Source organism: Thunnus albacares, chromosome 12 (assembly GCF_914725855.1).
Source record: "Thunnus albacares chromosome 12, fThuAlb1.1, whole genome shotgun sequence".
NCBI lineage: Eukaryota > Metazoa > Chordata > Actinopteri > Scombriformes > Scombridae > Thunnus > Thunnus albacares.
The window spans coordinates 631196-648596 of NC_058117.1; the positions used below are offsets into that span (position 1 = coordinate 631196).

Below are 17401 nucleotides of genomic sequence, written 5' to 3' on the forward strand. Positions count from 1 at the left end.
AAAAAAAAAATGCAAAAATAGGGTAAAATGCACATCACAAGTTCCCAGAGTGGTAAAACCAGATATTTCAAATGTTTTGTTTTGTCTGACCAACGTCCAATAATACATAGAGTTTACAATGATATGAAACAGAAAAAAAGCAGGAAGTCCTGACAGTAACTTCAGTTGTTGTCAGTTAAGTTTCTGTTAATGAACTAGTTAGTTCAGAAAAAGCTGGTTACAATTCCTGCTGAGCCACTGCTGGCAACAGTAACAACACATATCCTAAATATTAAAGGTTTGCTAATTGGGAGCAAGAAACATGAGATGTTCAGACACTGCAAACCCTTAAAAGTCCTTCCAGACAGTAGAGTCTGGATTAACTCTTGGATTTAGGGTATACCTTGTCATTTCAGAAATAATCTCTCTGTAATGGACGGCTCACTGACAATAAAACTAATTTAAAGCATTCCCACGTATCTTCTTTGTAGAAAGAATCGTGCCTTGAGTCATCATCCACGTACCTGTGATTTGGTTCACTTTGAAGCTCAATTACATTGGAAACAACAGATATTTGTGCAACCATGGAAAATATAATAGAAACACCCTACAATATAATATAATTTGATACAATATAAACTACACCTTCACAAATTACCAAGAGATGAATCAACACTTCTGTGGCGTTATTTTGTTATACTAAATTGAATTTCACTGTCATGTGTTCTGGTCATTTTGTCCAGCCTCTGCTGAGGGCCAAACTGTAGAAAAACTCATCCATATTTTTACAGGTTACTTAAGTATTGCTTTATTTTAAGGGTCCCTCAATTTCTGGGAACATCAATTAGCTGGTATGTAGCTATTAAATGACTAATTATTAGTTGGTAAATACCCGATCATTTGAGGGTTTAGGAAATAATGTAGTAGTTACATGGAAGAGTGTAGGTCAGTGGAGTTTACAATACATGCAAGGAGAAATTAAAGGTTCAGTGAAAGACCTGTAAAATAAAGCTTTACCATTAACTGCATGCTGACATGTAGAAGAAGAGGAATAGGGAAAAACCACTGGAATTTATGCAATCATAACACTGTATGATCTCTATGATATTTGAGAATGTTGTTTTCTATTGTAGATGTGGGACACAAGGTAACCTCGTCTACAGTTTGTCGTCATACTCCTTTAGGTCAGTGCATGTTCCTGGAACAACTATGATACGGATTCACCCATGAAACTCGAACTTAAATCTCACAAAACCAAAAAGCCTTTGATTGTGGGCCAGCCTTAAGCACTGGTTGAGCTCTGTCTGGTCTTCCTGTTAAAACCCTCATGTAAGCCTGATCCCTGGGCCCCACAGATAGAAATTAGTGTGTATTGCAAACAATGCATTTCCATTGTTTGCTCTAAATCAAGTGAAACTGAAATTGTGCAAACATAAAGTGCTGTTCTAGCACTACCAGCAAGTGTCTGCATCGTAACTGCAATTCATAGGCCTGAACAACTTACTTAATGTATTGACTGACCCATGTTATGAATCTCTTGCTGTCCTAAATGTACTTATATCACATTCTTTAATAAATAAATTGCCTGAATCCCATGTATGTAAATTTAAACAGATACAATGACCAAATACATCTAACCAGAAGTTTAACCACCAACCAGTCAGCTCACTGTTCAGTCCAGAGGCCCATCTTTAACTGCTCATGATGTAACTAATCAAGACAAAAATATCATAACAAAAGAAAGCAACTTTACGTAATTTTGAGGTATGATATATGTCAAGTCCAATATCCCAACGTGAGGAAGTCTGGCTTTAAACAGATTCATCTTGGGAATGAGCAGAAGAAGAGGAAAGTCAATGTACACATGAATACATCAGAAACATGTGACACGAAGAACATGTATGTAAAAGGAAACTCAGCTGCAGTCTGTGGTGTTTGGGGGCAGTGAAGAGAGCTGTGCAAATATCCCAACACATTAGGCCACCAAACCTGTGCACCCTGCAGTCATCTGAGCCAATGTCACATGCTGTTTTGGTCACACACTGGACAGTTTGTCTCTGTTGTTGTATAGCTGCTGTTAATCACACTTGTATTTGGTGTGGAATCTCTCCAATAAGGCTCTCAGAATGTTCCCTGGGATCTGCTGGTGTTTGTCTATCAGAGACTGGACTGCCTGCTGCACCTGCAAAGCAAATGATATAAACTTAGTTAGCAACTAGTTAGCACTATGTGTGAATTATTGGTGTTTTGTGAAACAGCTTACATTATTGCAACATCCTGCAGGACTCCCCTCAAATTTAGTAGCAAGCAGAGTGGTGATTTATAGTTTAGCAGAATTTGAAATTTTAGTTCAAATTCTGGCAGTAGGCAGTTAGGCAGATTGTTAGCTGCAGGCTAGCAGTCGTGTTTAGTATTGAGGTGCCTACAAATATTAATTCATTCTTTGATATTTATATTGTTGGTTATCACATTCATTACTTTTGACCCTGTCTCCACACCTCCTCCACTTCTTTATACAGCTGTGGTGCTGCACTGGATGTTATTTAAGTAATATTAATCAGCTTTGGCTTCCTTCCTTCCTTCTTTAAGGTGGAAATAAAAGAGAAAGAAAGAATTGTAGTTCCCAGTGCAGCTTCAGCTCACTTACTTTCTCTGCCAGCTCTGTAGCGTTTATGTTAGGGTCATATGGGATGGGATCACCAAGGAAGGTCCGAAACTTCACAGGGAATCCACCATAAACAGGGGCTGCAGGGAGACGAAATCTTTCATACACCCAGCGGAAAAATCCTGGATAGAAAGAAGGAGCATGTTACATAGAGAAAAAGGATTCAGATAAGACAATGACAAAAGAAGAGGTTACCATCAGATTCATATACACCTGGGTCAAATCAGCACTCTCTCCCTGCTACCACCCTATCCTGAGGATAACGCCAGTGATATTTTATATTTCTCTTTTTGTCAACAAGCTCCAAGTGCAGATGCAAACCAACAATGAATTGATCCTACTAGCCAGTGTGTGTGTGTGTGTGTAACCAAGGCCTGATTTATGTTTCCTCTGTTCCATACAGACATGGCCGAAATTATTGGTACCCCTGCATTTTATTAAAATAATACACCATTTGCCCTGAACAGTGTTGAAATTAAAAGATATTTTATTATCAGTGCATGTCTGTTTGGTTTGCTGTGGAACAAAACAAAAAAGTTGTGAAAATAACTGAATTCATGCTTATTCTGCAAAGACATTCTAAAATAGCCTGGACAAAATTATTGGTTCCCTTTAGAAGTTGTAAGAAACAATTGATTTGTAGTGATACTCTAAGCAGACTATTTTGTTTTAATTAGTATCACAGGAGTTTTCAATCTTTTCCATCTCACTCATGCAGCCAGTTTAAAAGGAGAAAATTACTCACTCTGCTGTTTTGTGCCACTGTGTGCATCACATTGAACATGGAAAACAAAAGGAAAACTAGAGAGTGGTCTGAAGACATTAGCCAAAAGGTAATAGCCAAGAATGGTCAACGTAAAGGTTACAAGACCATCTCCAAAGAGCTTGATGTTCCTGTGACCACTGTCGCCAATATTAATGAGAAGTTTAAGGCCCATGGAACTATAGCCAATATCTCTCGACGGGGTTGCAAGAGGAAAATACAGATACTTCAATACAGATCCAAGCTGACCTTCAAGTTCAAGGTACAATAGTTTCGCACCATCCATCACTGTCTGAATGAAAATGGGCTCCATGATAGAAGAAACAGGAAGACGCCACTTGTAAGAGGGAGACAAAAAAGTCAGACTGGACTTTGCCAAAATGCATGTTAACAAGCCACAGTCCTTCTGGGAGATCACGCTTTGGACAGATGAAACAAAATTAGAGCTTTTTTTGTAAATCACACCAACCCTATGTTTACAGAAGAAAAAATGAAGCCTTCATAGAAAAGAACACCATGCCTACTGTGAAACAAGGAGGAAGCTCAGTGATGTTTTGGGGTTGCCTCAGGCACTGGGTGCCTGAAATCAGAAGACAAGCTGTCTTCTGCTGTGTCTTAGTCACAGGTCCAGCATGATAACAACTCCAAACATACATTAAAAAGCACCCAAGACTGGATGAGAAGAAAACGTTGGACCGTTCTGAAGTGGCCTGCTATGAGTCCTGATCTGAATCCCATTGGACATCAGTGGAAAGAACTGAAACTTGCAGTTGGAAGACCCCATCAAACCTGCGAGAACTGGAGCAGTTTGAAGAGTGGGCTGAACTACCAGTGGAGAAGTGTAAAAACCTTATTCAGAGTTACAGAAAGCACTTGACTGCAGTTGTTGCCTCCAAAGACTGTGCTACAAAATATTAAGTTAAGGGTACCAATATTTTTGGCCATGCCATTTTCATTTTTTATTGTATTAAATAATATGTTAAGTTGTAAATCAAAAGCAAAGTTTTAGTTATATTCAATGTGAAATAAAGAATGACTTAATACAGATAAAATTTAGGTTTGTTTTTTTAAATAAAAAAGGTGGAAATAAATATCAACATATGGGGAAATATTGATAAATTTAAACCTCACAGAGAGAGAGCGTGAGAGAGAACACAGGGCAGCCCTCCACAGACTGGCCCCAGCAAACAGGCAGCACCACAGACCAGATGAACCAGCCCTACACAACACAGCACTGCACCTCCAGCCTTAGACACAGCCTCTTACTCAGCCAAAGTTGAGCCAATCACAGAGGAACAGGGACCACTCTGTCACCAGCACCTTAAAACTGCAATCCTTATTGACTCCAATGGCAAATTCCTGGAATGCAAAAAGCTGTTCCCTCATCACAGTGTGGGGAAGTTTTGGTGTCCTCAAACTGACAAAGCCCTCCAACTCCTCTGTCATGGCCACTCTGACATATGAACACCTGTATGACCCCATCCACTTAGACTGGGATCCTGTCTGGATGTTTGCTGAGGACCTCAGAAGGACAACGGGCAACGGAGATCCTTCAGACCCACACCCCACCACAGCTCATCCATGGACACCAGCACACACCACACTGACCAAAGAGAGAGGAGACGGTTATCAGCCCAGTCTACCAGAGCCTACCTGACCAGAGCCAGGCCTATAAGAATTTCTGCCTGCTAGAGCCCAGCCTGCCAGAATTCGGCCTACTGGAGCCCAGCATCCCAGATTTCAGCCTGCTGTAGCCGAGCCTACCAGAATTCGGCCTGCTGGAGCCCAGCCTACCAGAGCCCAACCAACTGGAGATCAGGAAACCAGAGTCCAGCTAAGAGGAGCTTAAACTGGCAGAACCCCGCCCACTATAAATCAGGCAGGGAGTGGTACCAGAACTCAAGAGCACATATCTGGAGCAGCATACCATGTGGAAGCACAGGCTGACATGGTTCAAGCCATGCCACTCCCTGGGATGCAGCCTACCTATGCACAGATAGTGGCCAACCACTCAGACATCGGAAAAGTGAAGCAATTGCTACAAGTCATCTTTAAGATTCTTGGTTGGAAAAAAAAACAAAAACAGGCTGTTGCCTTCTTTTTTTTCATGGTTTATCTGACCCTAACCCATGAATAGTTCTCGATTTTATTCTGTTGTTTCTGTATTGAATCACCACTGAATTGAATTTAAATGTGAACCTACTGCTAGAGATGAATTCAGGGTCTGTACTATTCAGCTTTTGGACTGAAGAGAACAGACCCAGAATTCATGTCTAGCATTAGAAGTCAAAATATTGTCATATTATTAGAAACATGGTGTCAAGACGACACAGGCACCCACTGTCCCTCAGACTATAGAGAGATATTACTCATCTCTCAAACAGAAACACATATGACAGGAGAGATTCAGGTGGGGTTATTGTGTGGTATAAAGAGGGCTGCAGCAGCCTGTGCGGCCTACGCCCCCCCCCCCTTTTATGTTTAAAAATTTTTGAAAATCTCCATAAAGAGATTGGACACTACCAGGCCCAGGGCAATGTCCTGTTAGTGGGAGATTTAAATGCCAGAACAGGATGTGAGCCTGACATAGTGGATCCTGCTGGTAACAGCCACATCTTTGGACAGCCCTCTCTACACCTCAGCCCCACCACCAGCCACAGACACAATCAAGACCACATTGTGAACAAAATGGGGAAAGAACTAGTGCATCTCTGTCGCTCCATAGGTCTGTATATGCTTAATGGCAGGATGAAAGGGGACTCTTTGGGGAGGTTCACATATTGTTCAGCTCTTGGGACTAGTGTAGTTGACTACGCCATCACTGACATAAACCTCTCCCTCACCAACGCAGTCACTGTCAGACCACAGACCCCACTATCAGAGAACTGCCAGGTAAGTTTATATATAAGACCACCTTCACAACTTTACAAGAAAATAACATAACCTGGGCCCTGTAAATTACATAAAATAAAAAATCAATAAAAATGGAATCCTGATGGTGAAGTTAGATTTAAAGATATAATGACTTCATCTGAAATCACTGGTCTGATTAACACATTCCGCTCTTTACAGTTTCAATCAAACCAATTAAACATGGCTGTTACAAAAATAAATTAAAGCTGCAAGCAGTGTTGGTCGGGACCCTACACTCTGGCCCGTCGGGATCAGATCATTTTGCTTTTTAAAAAAGAGGGATATTTCTGGTGTGGTGTGGTGTGCTTTTATTTTGAAAGTTTGATTGACATGTGTACTGTCAGGTGTGCAGAGACAATAAGTAACTGCAGCTGGACACAGAAAAATACTCATATTTGAATGGAGAGTGTGAGCGAACCACTAGGTGCTTGGGCCCTAATAAAGGAAAAACTGCAGTACAGAGCTACAAATTTTAGTTTTGATTTTATTTTTCTGCAGCACTTCATCACTAAACTGTCACTCTCACTCAATGAGCTCCCATTCTCTCTCTCTCTCCCTCCCATGCCTATAGATTGCCTCCCCATTGCTTTACATTGTAAGGTAAGGTATGATGTGGCACTACAACTTTCAGGGCTTACAATATCTAAACCGTTCAAGTTATTACAAAGTTTTTATTACGTTTGTTCAGCACAGTGTCATAAGACATGTATTCAAGTTTGAAGCCGATACCATTAACGCCCTAGGAGGAGATAGCGTTTCTTGGGGGTCCAAAATTGGCGCAAAGTCGTACTTTGATGGGCATATTGCGGACTTCCTGTTGGATTTAGGTCAGGGTTGTCGCGTATGATTTGTAGGTCTAGTTGAGACGAATAATTGAGTTTTGGTTCGATCTCTCTACGACATTCCTACAGGCCGTGGCAGCCATTTTAGATACATAGGTGGCACTATCGAGCACATTTTGGCACTTAGGGGGATAATTTTTACATTTTATCAAATTTTTCACCAGACCTGATGTGTGTGCCAAATTTGGTGAGTTTTTGAACATGTTTAGGGGGTCAAATTCAGGTCTGAAGTGGCAAGATAATTAAAGATGTAAGCAGTGATGAACGGGCCCTCGCGCCTCCATGCACGTTGGGCCACGACGCAATCAAAGGTCTTCTGTCACGAGCATGTAGATGTCTTCAGACCCCGGCTGTTTTCAGACAACGCAAGAAGGAGATTTGTCTACTATTTTGCCTGCTGCTGGGACTGCTTTGCTGCAATTTCGTAGGGGGCGCTATTCAGCCAGTATGCATCACTGATGGAATATTGTCATGTGGACGTGTTCAGGCCAGGACTCTTATCAAACATGTAAAGTTTGGTGCAGACTGGAATATGTACAATAAAGTTATAGCAACTTCCTCTGTCATGGTGAAACATCAAGTCTCAAAGGTAACAGAGATGAAAACACATCTTCCCTCGATGTCGGTGTGTCCAAGTAGGAAGAGCCAAGCTCAAGCAGGCTGTTTTTGTAAGCTTGCGTGATGACACGTCATCAGGCCATCACAACGCCCAGTAATCGAGCCACCAGTAGCACGTCAATAAAATGGCATTTTCTTGGACTTTCTGGAAGCTGATGAATCACAAAGCTTGTCTCCATGGCTCTGGGAATCTGCCTGATTGCACTTCATGTCTGTCCTACATTTAAATGTACAGTGCCACGAGTACTTGCTGGACAAAGACGTGTAACTTTAGTTGTCTGTTATCTAACATGGCATGAAGGAGTTAAATATCATTTCCTGTGTCCATTATATGGTGCTAGAAAACACGCATTAAATAAACATCATGTCGCTGTATATCAACTGTAGAGGGAAGGGTAAAAAATAGATTGAGAGTGACAGTTTAGTGATAAAGTGCTGCAGTTACTTATTGTCTCTACACACCTGACAGTACACATTTCAGCCCAGGTCTGACAACATCTACATGCTTGTTACACAAGGCCTTTGGACTGTGCCACGCCCTGAACAGTGAAGGATAGAAAACACATGTAAATTCAAGATTTGTAGGTCAAAGTCTTGTGACTCATTTAAAGTTCAAATGAAGTTTGTATCTAAAACTATGTGGAAGCATTAAATGTTCAAAAAGGTGTGGGTTCGCTCACAGTCTCCATTCAAAAATATAAGTATTTTTCTGTGTCCAGCTGCAGTTACTTATTGTCTCTCCACACCTGACAGTACACATTTCAATCAAACTTTGACCAAGTCATGTGGGTTAAAAGTCTTTCCTTTTCTAAAAATAGACGATGAAAATTAGGAAGTGAATTTCTTTTACACACAAACTCATAAAAAGTTTTAAAGTTAAAAATTTATTTATTGAAATTAAAGTGAATGGGCCCAAAACTTGCATAATTTTGATGACACAGGGGTGAGCACGACAGACATGTCTCACCCTGCAGAAAATTGTCATCCTCACACCGTTGAGATTTGATGTTTCGCCATGACAGAGGAAATTGCTATAACTTTATTGTACATGCTCCAGTCTGCACTGAACTTCACATGTTTGTAAAGTCAGACCTGTCAGCCCAGGTCTGGAGACATCTACATGCCTGTGACAGAAGCCCTAGGACTGCACCGTGCCCTGACGTGCGCAAGGCTGCGAAGGCCCGTTCAATGCTGCTTGCAGCTTTAATTAAGACAGCAGTCCAACCTAAAACACCATCAGCCACAAAACACAGACCTGCCACAAAATTATGTTGAAACACTGAGAGAATACAGATAATAAAACAAGAAAAAACAATATCATGAACAGAAACTAATAGAAATTGAGGAGTCCATTGATCAAAATCAGTTCTGGGAGAGATGGAACAACTTGAACAACAAAAAAGACAACTTGGCCCTACAAAATGGTAACATTTGGAAAGAACATTTTGAAAAACTACATTAGCAAATTTCACCTAACAATCATGAACAGAAACAAATTAGGGAAAAATTGACAATCCTTGAATCAACAATCAAAAATAATCAGAACCCCCCTGATTACCTAATTACAATGAAAGAATTAGAAAACAGCATACAAAACTAGTCTTGGAAAGCATGTGGAGCCAGTGGCATCAGGACAGAGATGTTGAAACACAGCAACCCTGAGCTGAAACAGGTCCTGCTTCAGTTGTTCAATCTTGTTCTTCAATCAGGTTGCTTTCCTGAGATCTGGAGCTGGGGGCTTATTTCCCCAATACATAAGAGTGGAGATAAATTTGACCCTAACAACTACCAAGGCATCTGTGAGAGCAGTAATCTGGGAAAGTGTTTTTGCAGCATTATCAATGCCCGGATGCTGGCCTTCCTTACGGAACACAATGTCCTGAGTAAAGGGCAAATTGGCTTTTTACAAAATCACCACACTACTGACCATGTTTACACTATACACACTCTAATTAATCATCACGTACACCAAAAACTAAGGATAAAATTTCTGCATGTTTCATTGACTTAAAAAAAGGTTTCTGATTCTAATTGGGAAGAGGGATTATATTATAAGATTCAAAATTGGTGTGAGGGGTAAACATTTAAGTCAATGTATGTCAGTAATAAGTGTGGAGTAAAAATTGACTTCAAAACTACAGATCTCTTCACTCAAGGGAGAGGCGTCTTTCAGAGCAACAGCTTGTCTCCAACTCTACTTAACACCTACATGAGTGACTTGGCAGTACTGTTGGAGCAGTCTGGAACCCCTGGCCTAACCCTTATCAATAAAGAAGTTAAATTCCCGCTCAAGGGCTACAGCAGCACCTGGACCTCCTGGAGCAGTGCTGTCAGACCTGAGCCCTGACAGTGAACTTTAACAATTCTAAAATCATCCAAAAGAAGGCCAAATCTCAGAAAATCAAATATCAGTTCAAACTAACACCCATCTAGATCAGAGCCTATTCTATGATTTACCTGGGGCTCAGAATCAGTGCCTCAGGTTACTTTAGTCTGGCAATTCACTGAAACAAAAAGCATGTAAAGCATTTCATGCAATTAGAAGAAAATTTTATAACATAAACATGCCAATTAGAAGTTGGACAAAAATATTTGATAGTATAATCCAACCAATCGCCTTTTATGGTAGTGAAGTTTGGGGTCCACTCAGAGTTTAGGAGTACACTAGATGGGACAAGCACCCCATAGAGACTCTGCATGCAGAAATCTGTAGGTTCATATCAAACATCCAAAGAAAAACACCAACTAATGCATGCAGGGCAGAAGTACCCATTGATTATTAACATTAAAAAAAGAACACTTTAATTTTAACCCAGGAACTGAACCCCCAAAACAGTCCCTTCTGTCAGCTGGTCCTGAGACTTACTGATCAAAAAATACCCAATACTGCTCCACCTCAGACCAGCACTGCTTTACAACCACCAATCAGAGTCAACCAAATTATTAAACTAACAAAAGATGACTATCTGAAACAATGGACCAATCAAACCAAAACTCAAAACAAACTCAACTGCTACCTGACCCGAAACCATGAATATAAATTGGCAGAGTATCTTTTCAAAGTCAGGGATACAAAGTAGAGACAGATCCTGACCAAACACAGACTGAGTTACCACAGTCAGCCATAGAGACAGGACGACACAAGTCATGGCTGCAGAGAAAAGAGTATGTGGTCACTGCACGACAGGTGAGGTAAAGACAGAGATGCACTTCCTCTTAAAATGTGACATATATAATAATATATACAAATATAATAATACTTTAAGAATTAATTCCAAACTTTACAAAGCTAGATAACAGTAAAAAAGCAACAGATTCTATTAGAACATGCAATTCAAAAACATGCAGCAAACTTAGCTGCGCAATATGTGACTGCATGTCACAAACTGAGGGACTCATTAAAACATCACTGATTTACTATTGTAAATGTCATATTATCATTGTATTTCCTTAATTTAACAGTGTTTTTAAGCTTTGGCAACATTGTGACCTTACATAGTCCTGCCAGTGGAAGCACTATACAGTACATGTGACTATAATGAACTAATAATATACTAATATATACTTCCAGTAACTACAGACCAATAAGTGTACTTCCAGTACTCTCAAAGGTTGCTGAAAAAGTTGTCATTAAACAACTGACAACATTTCTTAATACAAGCAATTTTGGTCTACATTGTATGCAATTTGGCTTTAGAGTAAATCATTCCACCGAAACTGCTACCTTGCACTTGATAGAGCAAATTCAATCGGGTAGTAATCGAGTAATCGAGTAGTTGGTGCTGTATTTTTAGATCTGCGTAAAGCATTCCACACACTCAATCATGATGTTTTAATATCTAAACTCTCTAAATTTAACTTCTCATCTAGAGCACTGGCAAGGATGTCTTCATATTTATCTAATAGGAGACAATGTGTTAAAATGAATGACACACTGTCCAGTCACATGAAGTGCACAATGGGTGTTCCACAAGGGTCAGTGTTAGGTCCCCTATTATTTAGCCCATATATTAATGATCTCCCTCAACAGTGTCATGATGCAGAGCTACAAATATATGAAGATTACATCGTTGTGTACACACAAGCAAAAACAGCTGAGTTAGCTGCTGCAAAGCTAATGATTGCAATGGAAAGGATCACATATTGGCTTAATCAATCATGTCTGAGTCTAAATGTAAACAAGACAAAGGGTATGTTTTTCTCTAAGACTATGGTACAACCTCCTAACGCTGATATTCTCATCAAAGGTGAAAAAATTGACATAGTTACTGATTTTAAATATCTTGGTGTGACACTGGATCCAAATTTGAACTTAAAGAAACATGTTTAAAAAAACGGTTAAAACCATGAAGTACAACTTAGCAAATTTTAGACACATAAGAAACTGTCTCTCTTTGGACGCAGCCAAGATATTTATGCATGCTTGATTCTTTCCCATATGTATTATTGCATCACATGTTGGGGGCAGGCTGGAGGTACAGCCATAAAACCTCTTGAGTCCTTATACAAACAAACTCTAAAAACTCTGGACAAAAAGCCAATGCATTTCCATCACTGTAGGGTACTGGAGAAATACAATTTACTTAGCTTTTAAAATTTTAGATTATTCCCAAATTTGTGCCTAGTTTATAAAATTTTAAATGGTTTGGCCTCTCCTCCACTATGTGACTTTGTGTACACTCGCTCAGTAAGTTCTATTAGATCCTCCAGAATATCCTCTATACAAGATTGTACCATACCATTTTGTCGCACTGCATTTGGGCAGTCAGCTTTCTGTGTGAAAGCCACCACTTAGTGGAATGCCCTACCTGATTATATGAAGAACTGTAGTTCCATCAATACATTCAAGGCCAAATTAAAAAATCAACTAAAGACGAATCAGCTATGTGACCACTGAGCGTAGTTTACATTATTAATTTTTAATTGACATTGTGGGTGTATGTGATGTGCTGTTATGTGTAGCTTTGTATTTTGTATGGTGTGTTTGTTCTCTTTGTGGGGTTTTTTTTTGTTTGTTTTTTTGTTTTTGATTTTTTTTGGGTTTGTAAAATGGTAAATGATAAATGGACTGTACTTGTATAGCGCCTTTCTAGTCTTCTGACCACTTAAAGCGCTTTTACACTACGAATCACATTCACCCATTCACAAACATTCATACGCTGAATGGGTACAGGGGCTACCATGCAAGGTCCCAACCTGCCCATCAGAGGAAACTAACCATTCACATAGATTCATACATTGATGGCGCCGCCATCAGGAGCAATTTGGGGTTAAGTATCTTGCCCTAGGACACATCGGCATGTGGACTGGAGGAGCTGGGAATCAATCCGCCGATCTTCCGATTAATGGACGACCCGCTCTACCTGCTGAGCCACAGCCGCCCAACAACTGTTTGTTGTTGTGCTGTTGTATGTTTTGATTGTAATGGACTACAGATGCAATTTAGCTTCAAGCTAACTCTGGTGCAGTGCATCATTTATGCTTAATACTACACACTGTCCTGTTCAATAAATCAAATCAATATAGTAGAGTGACACACACTGACAAAACATGTTTTCTTGTTCTTTGTTTTTTAATATTATCTGATGAATTGTATTTTTCATTTCATTATTGAACTGTATTATCTTTGACATTTTAGCAATATTATTCATCTGTAAATGTGATTATTCAAAGTGAATGTAACTATACAGTAGAGGTACGCATAGACACACACACACACACACACACACACACACACACACACACACACACACACACACACACACAGTGGTCTAAGGAGTAATTGTAAAGTTAGATGGGCCAAATCTTCAGTCATCTAACAATCTTTCATAAACACATACAAAGAAGTACGCATACACCCACCCCCACACACACAAAACACATATTTAATGTTTCCTGTCATTTTCTCTTTTCTTTTTTATTTATTAATTGATTTTATTTTAGTTAATGAAGTGTATTATCCTTGATGCTCTGGCAATATTGTTCATCTGACATTAATGCCTATAAAGCTTACTGAATTGAATTGAATTAAATAGAGAGGGGGATGGAGAGAGAGAGAGAGAGAGAGAGAGAGAGAGAGAGAGAGAGAGAGAGAGAGAGAGGGCGGTGGGGGGTGGGGGTGGGTGATGTTATATTGGTGATTTTTACTTTTCTCTACACTTACTGAGTGTTCCCAGAGATCTGAAGCCTTCCCGGACATTTTGAGTAAACATTGGAATTACTGGCTGAAAGACAGAGAGCAGATAGGAGAGATTGAGAAGATTAGAGAGGGAGTCTTTCTACACAGCAGAATTACATGTGTCCCTATGCAAATTATAACTAAAAAAGTTGGCTACTTGTCTGCTACTGTAGTGCTCCTGGACTGGACTGACTGTCCAAACAGTTCATAGAAATTAAAAAATAGTATTCCATATAGACAATTTTCACTTTAATTGAAGTAATAAAAAAGATAAAAATAAAAATGTTAATGCATGTAGGGTGTGTCCTGTGCTATGGAATACAAACAATAAATAATAGGAATTTCACACACAATAATATAAAGTTTAGCAAAATGGGGGATATGGACTGACAATGAGGAGCAGTGCTGCAGCAGGTTTTTAATGCTTTAGGACAGTGGTGAGTCTAGCAACACTGATGTGAAAAGACACAACTGCTGTATGCAGTTGATGCAGCATTTGATTTGTTAGGATTAGAAACTCCAGTCCATCATTTACCTTTATTTATTTCACTATGACACATTCTGCCTTTCATTCACTGAGCTGACATTGATGATCACATTAATCAGTAACTCAATAGATCTGAAAAAAAGCCTTCAGATACCTGTTGTAAAGGTCAAGGAAAGTCTGCATTCAGACTGAAATACACCCTGTGTTAAAACAGTGCAAGTGTTGGTGGGGACGTGTTGTTTGAAGGACAGGCTCATAATTTTTCAAGTGTGTCTTAAAACAACAATCAGGTGTCCATATGAACAGTGAAAGAAGTTTTCCTTGCAGTAATCATTGCTCCTGTTCATACTGGCTATTAAAAGATCCCCTTCAAATGTGCTTTCAATGTAAGTGATGGAGGCAAAAATCCACAGTGTGTCCACACAGTCATTTTGTTTATCTGAAACTTATATGAGGCTTGAGCAGTCTGAGTTAGTCATATCAAGGGGATATCTGCCACATTTACAGTTCACATTGTTTCCCCGTTGAGCTGTGGTGGAAGTATAGTAACAAAAAAAGGGACTTTGGCACTAAAAAGAGTGTAATGTTGAAAGATATCTACTTGATTTGATTCATTTGGATGGCTTAAGCTCCATATTAGCTTTTGATAAACTTTTAAATACATTTTTGCGCTGACTGTGGATTTTGGCCCCTATCACTTACATTGTAAGTACATTATGAAGGGAGCTGCTAATGGTCAGTATGAACAGGAAGAATGATTACAGTGAGGAAAACCTCTTTCAGTGTTCATCTGGTCATCTGGTGGAGTGTTATTTTGAAAATGTTTGAACCTATCCTTTAAGGTACCAGTGAGACAATGAAATACAATCCAGAAAGTTGAATTGGAGCTACAGATTAATGAATATAAAGGCTTATCAGATGCCAAAACTCTGCAGAGTGGTTTGTAATTCTCAGACAGGATTTAACAACTCTGGAAAGTTAGCATCTGTTTTCATCTTTTATCGTGACGATCGCGAAGTTAACAGTCGAATTTGGCGTTAACTTAACAAAGTAATCCACCAGGAAAAGGCAAAGTATATAAGTATAGTATCTGCAACTATACTGGCAAACACTATGATGTAATGTAACAGGAAATGAAATGTATGATATGAATGTAACCTCCAGTGACATGCACTCCGGGACGAAACTTTAACAAAGTACTGACAAACAGTGACAGTAGATTTCAGGAACGACAACGCACCACTTGAGAGTCAATGGCAACCTGTGCGAAGCCTTTGCGTTTGCCCCAGAGGAGAGGGTAGGTCTCATCACTGAACAGAGCCTCCCGCACTCCTCCTGGAGAAATCCCCAACAGGTGACCACTCCTCAGAGCCCGCACACACTCCTCCTGAGGACCATGGATCACACTGAACACCTCCAACAGTAACTTGAAACCTGGAGGAACCGGACAGAATGAGAGAAGGTAAGGATATAAAAGAAAAAAGGGCAGAGGGTAAGGGAGAAGAGATAAGATAAAGCTGGTACTTAAAAAAAGCGAGGAACAATTTACCTACATAAATACATAAACCCACCTGTATTTCATGGATTTGAATGTGCCACCTAAAATTCTTCATATGACAAAGTAACAGTATCAAAAAGTGCTGAAAGTTAGCACCAAATACACGGTCATATACTTACTGTAGAGGATTTTTAGGGTTAATGCCAGGGTCAGACTACAGGATATTAAGTCTTCTGAGATGGTCACTGTGTCAGATTAGGAGATCACAGATTCATAAATTGCAGACTAATGGCAGACAACATGTTGTACCCTGACCATTCAGAGCTTTCAAGCTTTCAACTTGTGTGATGTATAGAGGTGATAATAAGATGCCAGGGATTGACTGCACAATTCCACCTGACAGCACCAACAACATGTTTCTGTATGAAATAAAGCTTTTATGAATGACAGTGAAACTGTCTGTGCAGTGAGGGTGGACTCCCAGTCAGAAGAGAAAGGGTGAGTGAGTAGCACATACAGTATGTGCACAGAGGGCAATGTCACACCAACAGGTCTGATTAAATTGGTATAATGCTCCTTAGCACTCTGTGGCCTCCACTATGACACACCACACTGGATAAAACCTGTAACTGTTGTACCAGACCATATTTGTTTTACCCACTTTCCAGATATGGTTTTGTTCCAGGGTGCTTATAAAGGATTAGAGCATGTTATCATAAATGTGTTTCATAAATTAAAAGCAACAGCCTGATCTCAACTCCCTTTCAAATGTATTGTTCTACAAGACAAGATTGTCCCTCATGTCCACTGTAGTTTATTTTAGCCTTAGAGTTGTTAGAATACGCCATTCGAGAGACAAGGATATTAAAGGTGATCACAATTTCAAACACCCCATCACACTCTGTACCAAAAGTCTTAGAAATGATTAAATCATTTAGCAGTTTCTCAGGCTATAAAATAAATTGGCCCAAAAGTGAAGCCATACCATTAAATTGTTGTACATACAGTACTGACCTTTGTCCATTTCCTTTTATCTGGAATCCAGAGAGAATGAAATATTTGGGTGTGATTTGAATTCTCTGTCTCTACTAAATTCTATAACAGAAGACCTAAGGAGGTGGTCTGCCCTGCTTATCTCCTTATGGGGCCAGAATAACTTTTCTATTTTCTTCTTCTCCTCTGTATATTGCATAGTCTTGGTTAGATAATATGATTGTGGTGTTCCCCTCTTTTTTGTGGAAGGACAAAAGCCTACAATCAATAAGCCTATTAATTATTGGCTAAACACAAAGATCCCTAGTACAGCTTAATTCTGAACAAGTCCTCAAAAAGGCATATAAGATTATCAATGACCCCGTGTGTGTGGGGTACACATCTTCCTATGACTTCGTTAATCTAATGCCATCAGGAGTGCATTTTAGATTACCTGTATGTAAAACAAACAGAAGGAAGTGTGGT

The 17401-nt window shown here is 39.6% G+C and overlaps 1 protein-coding gene across 3 annotated transcripts in view; it reads right to left on the reverse strand.

The window, feature by feature from the left end:
• Positions 1–1529: 1529 nt before the first annotated feature.
• tmem68 (transmembrane protein 68) overlaps positions 1530–17401 on the reverse strand; it is a 35841-nt gene continuing 19969 nt past the window's right edge. For all 3 annotated transcript variants that reach the window (XM_044367854.1, XM_044367855.1, XM_044367856.1), the window contains 4 exons: positions 15686–15879; positions 13944–14004; positions 2627–2766; positions 1530–2161 (listed from right to left, as the gene is read on the reverse strand). In XM_044367854.1, coding sequence (XP_044223789.1) covers positions 2057–2161; positions 2627–2766; positions 13944–14004; positions 15686–15879 — 500 coding nt within the window. In that variant the 3' untranslated portion in view covers positions 1530–2056. The remainder of the gene's footprint in view (positions 2162–2626; positions 2767–13943; positions 14005–15685; positions 15880–17401) is intronic.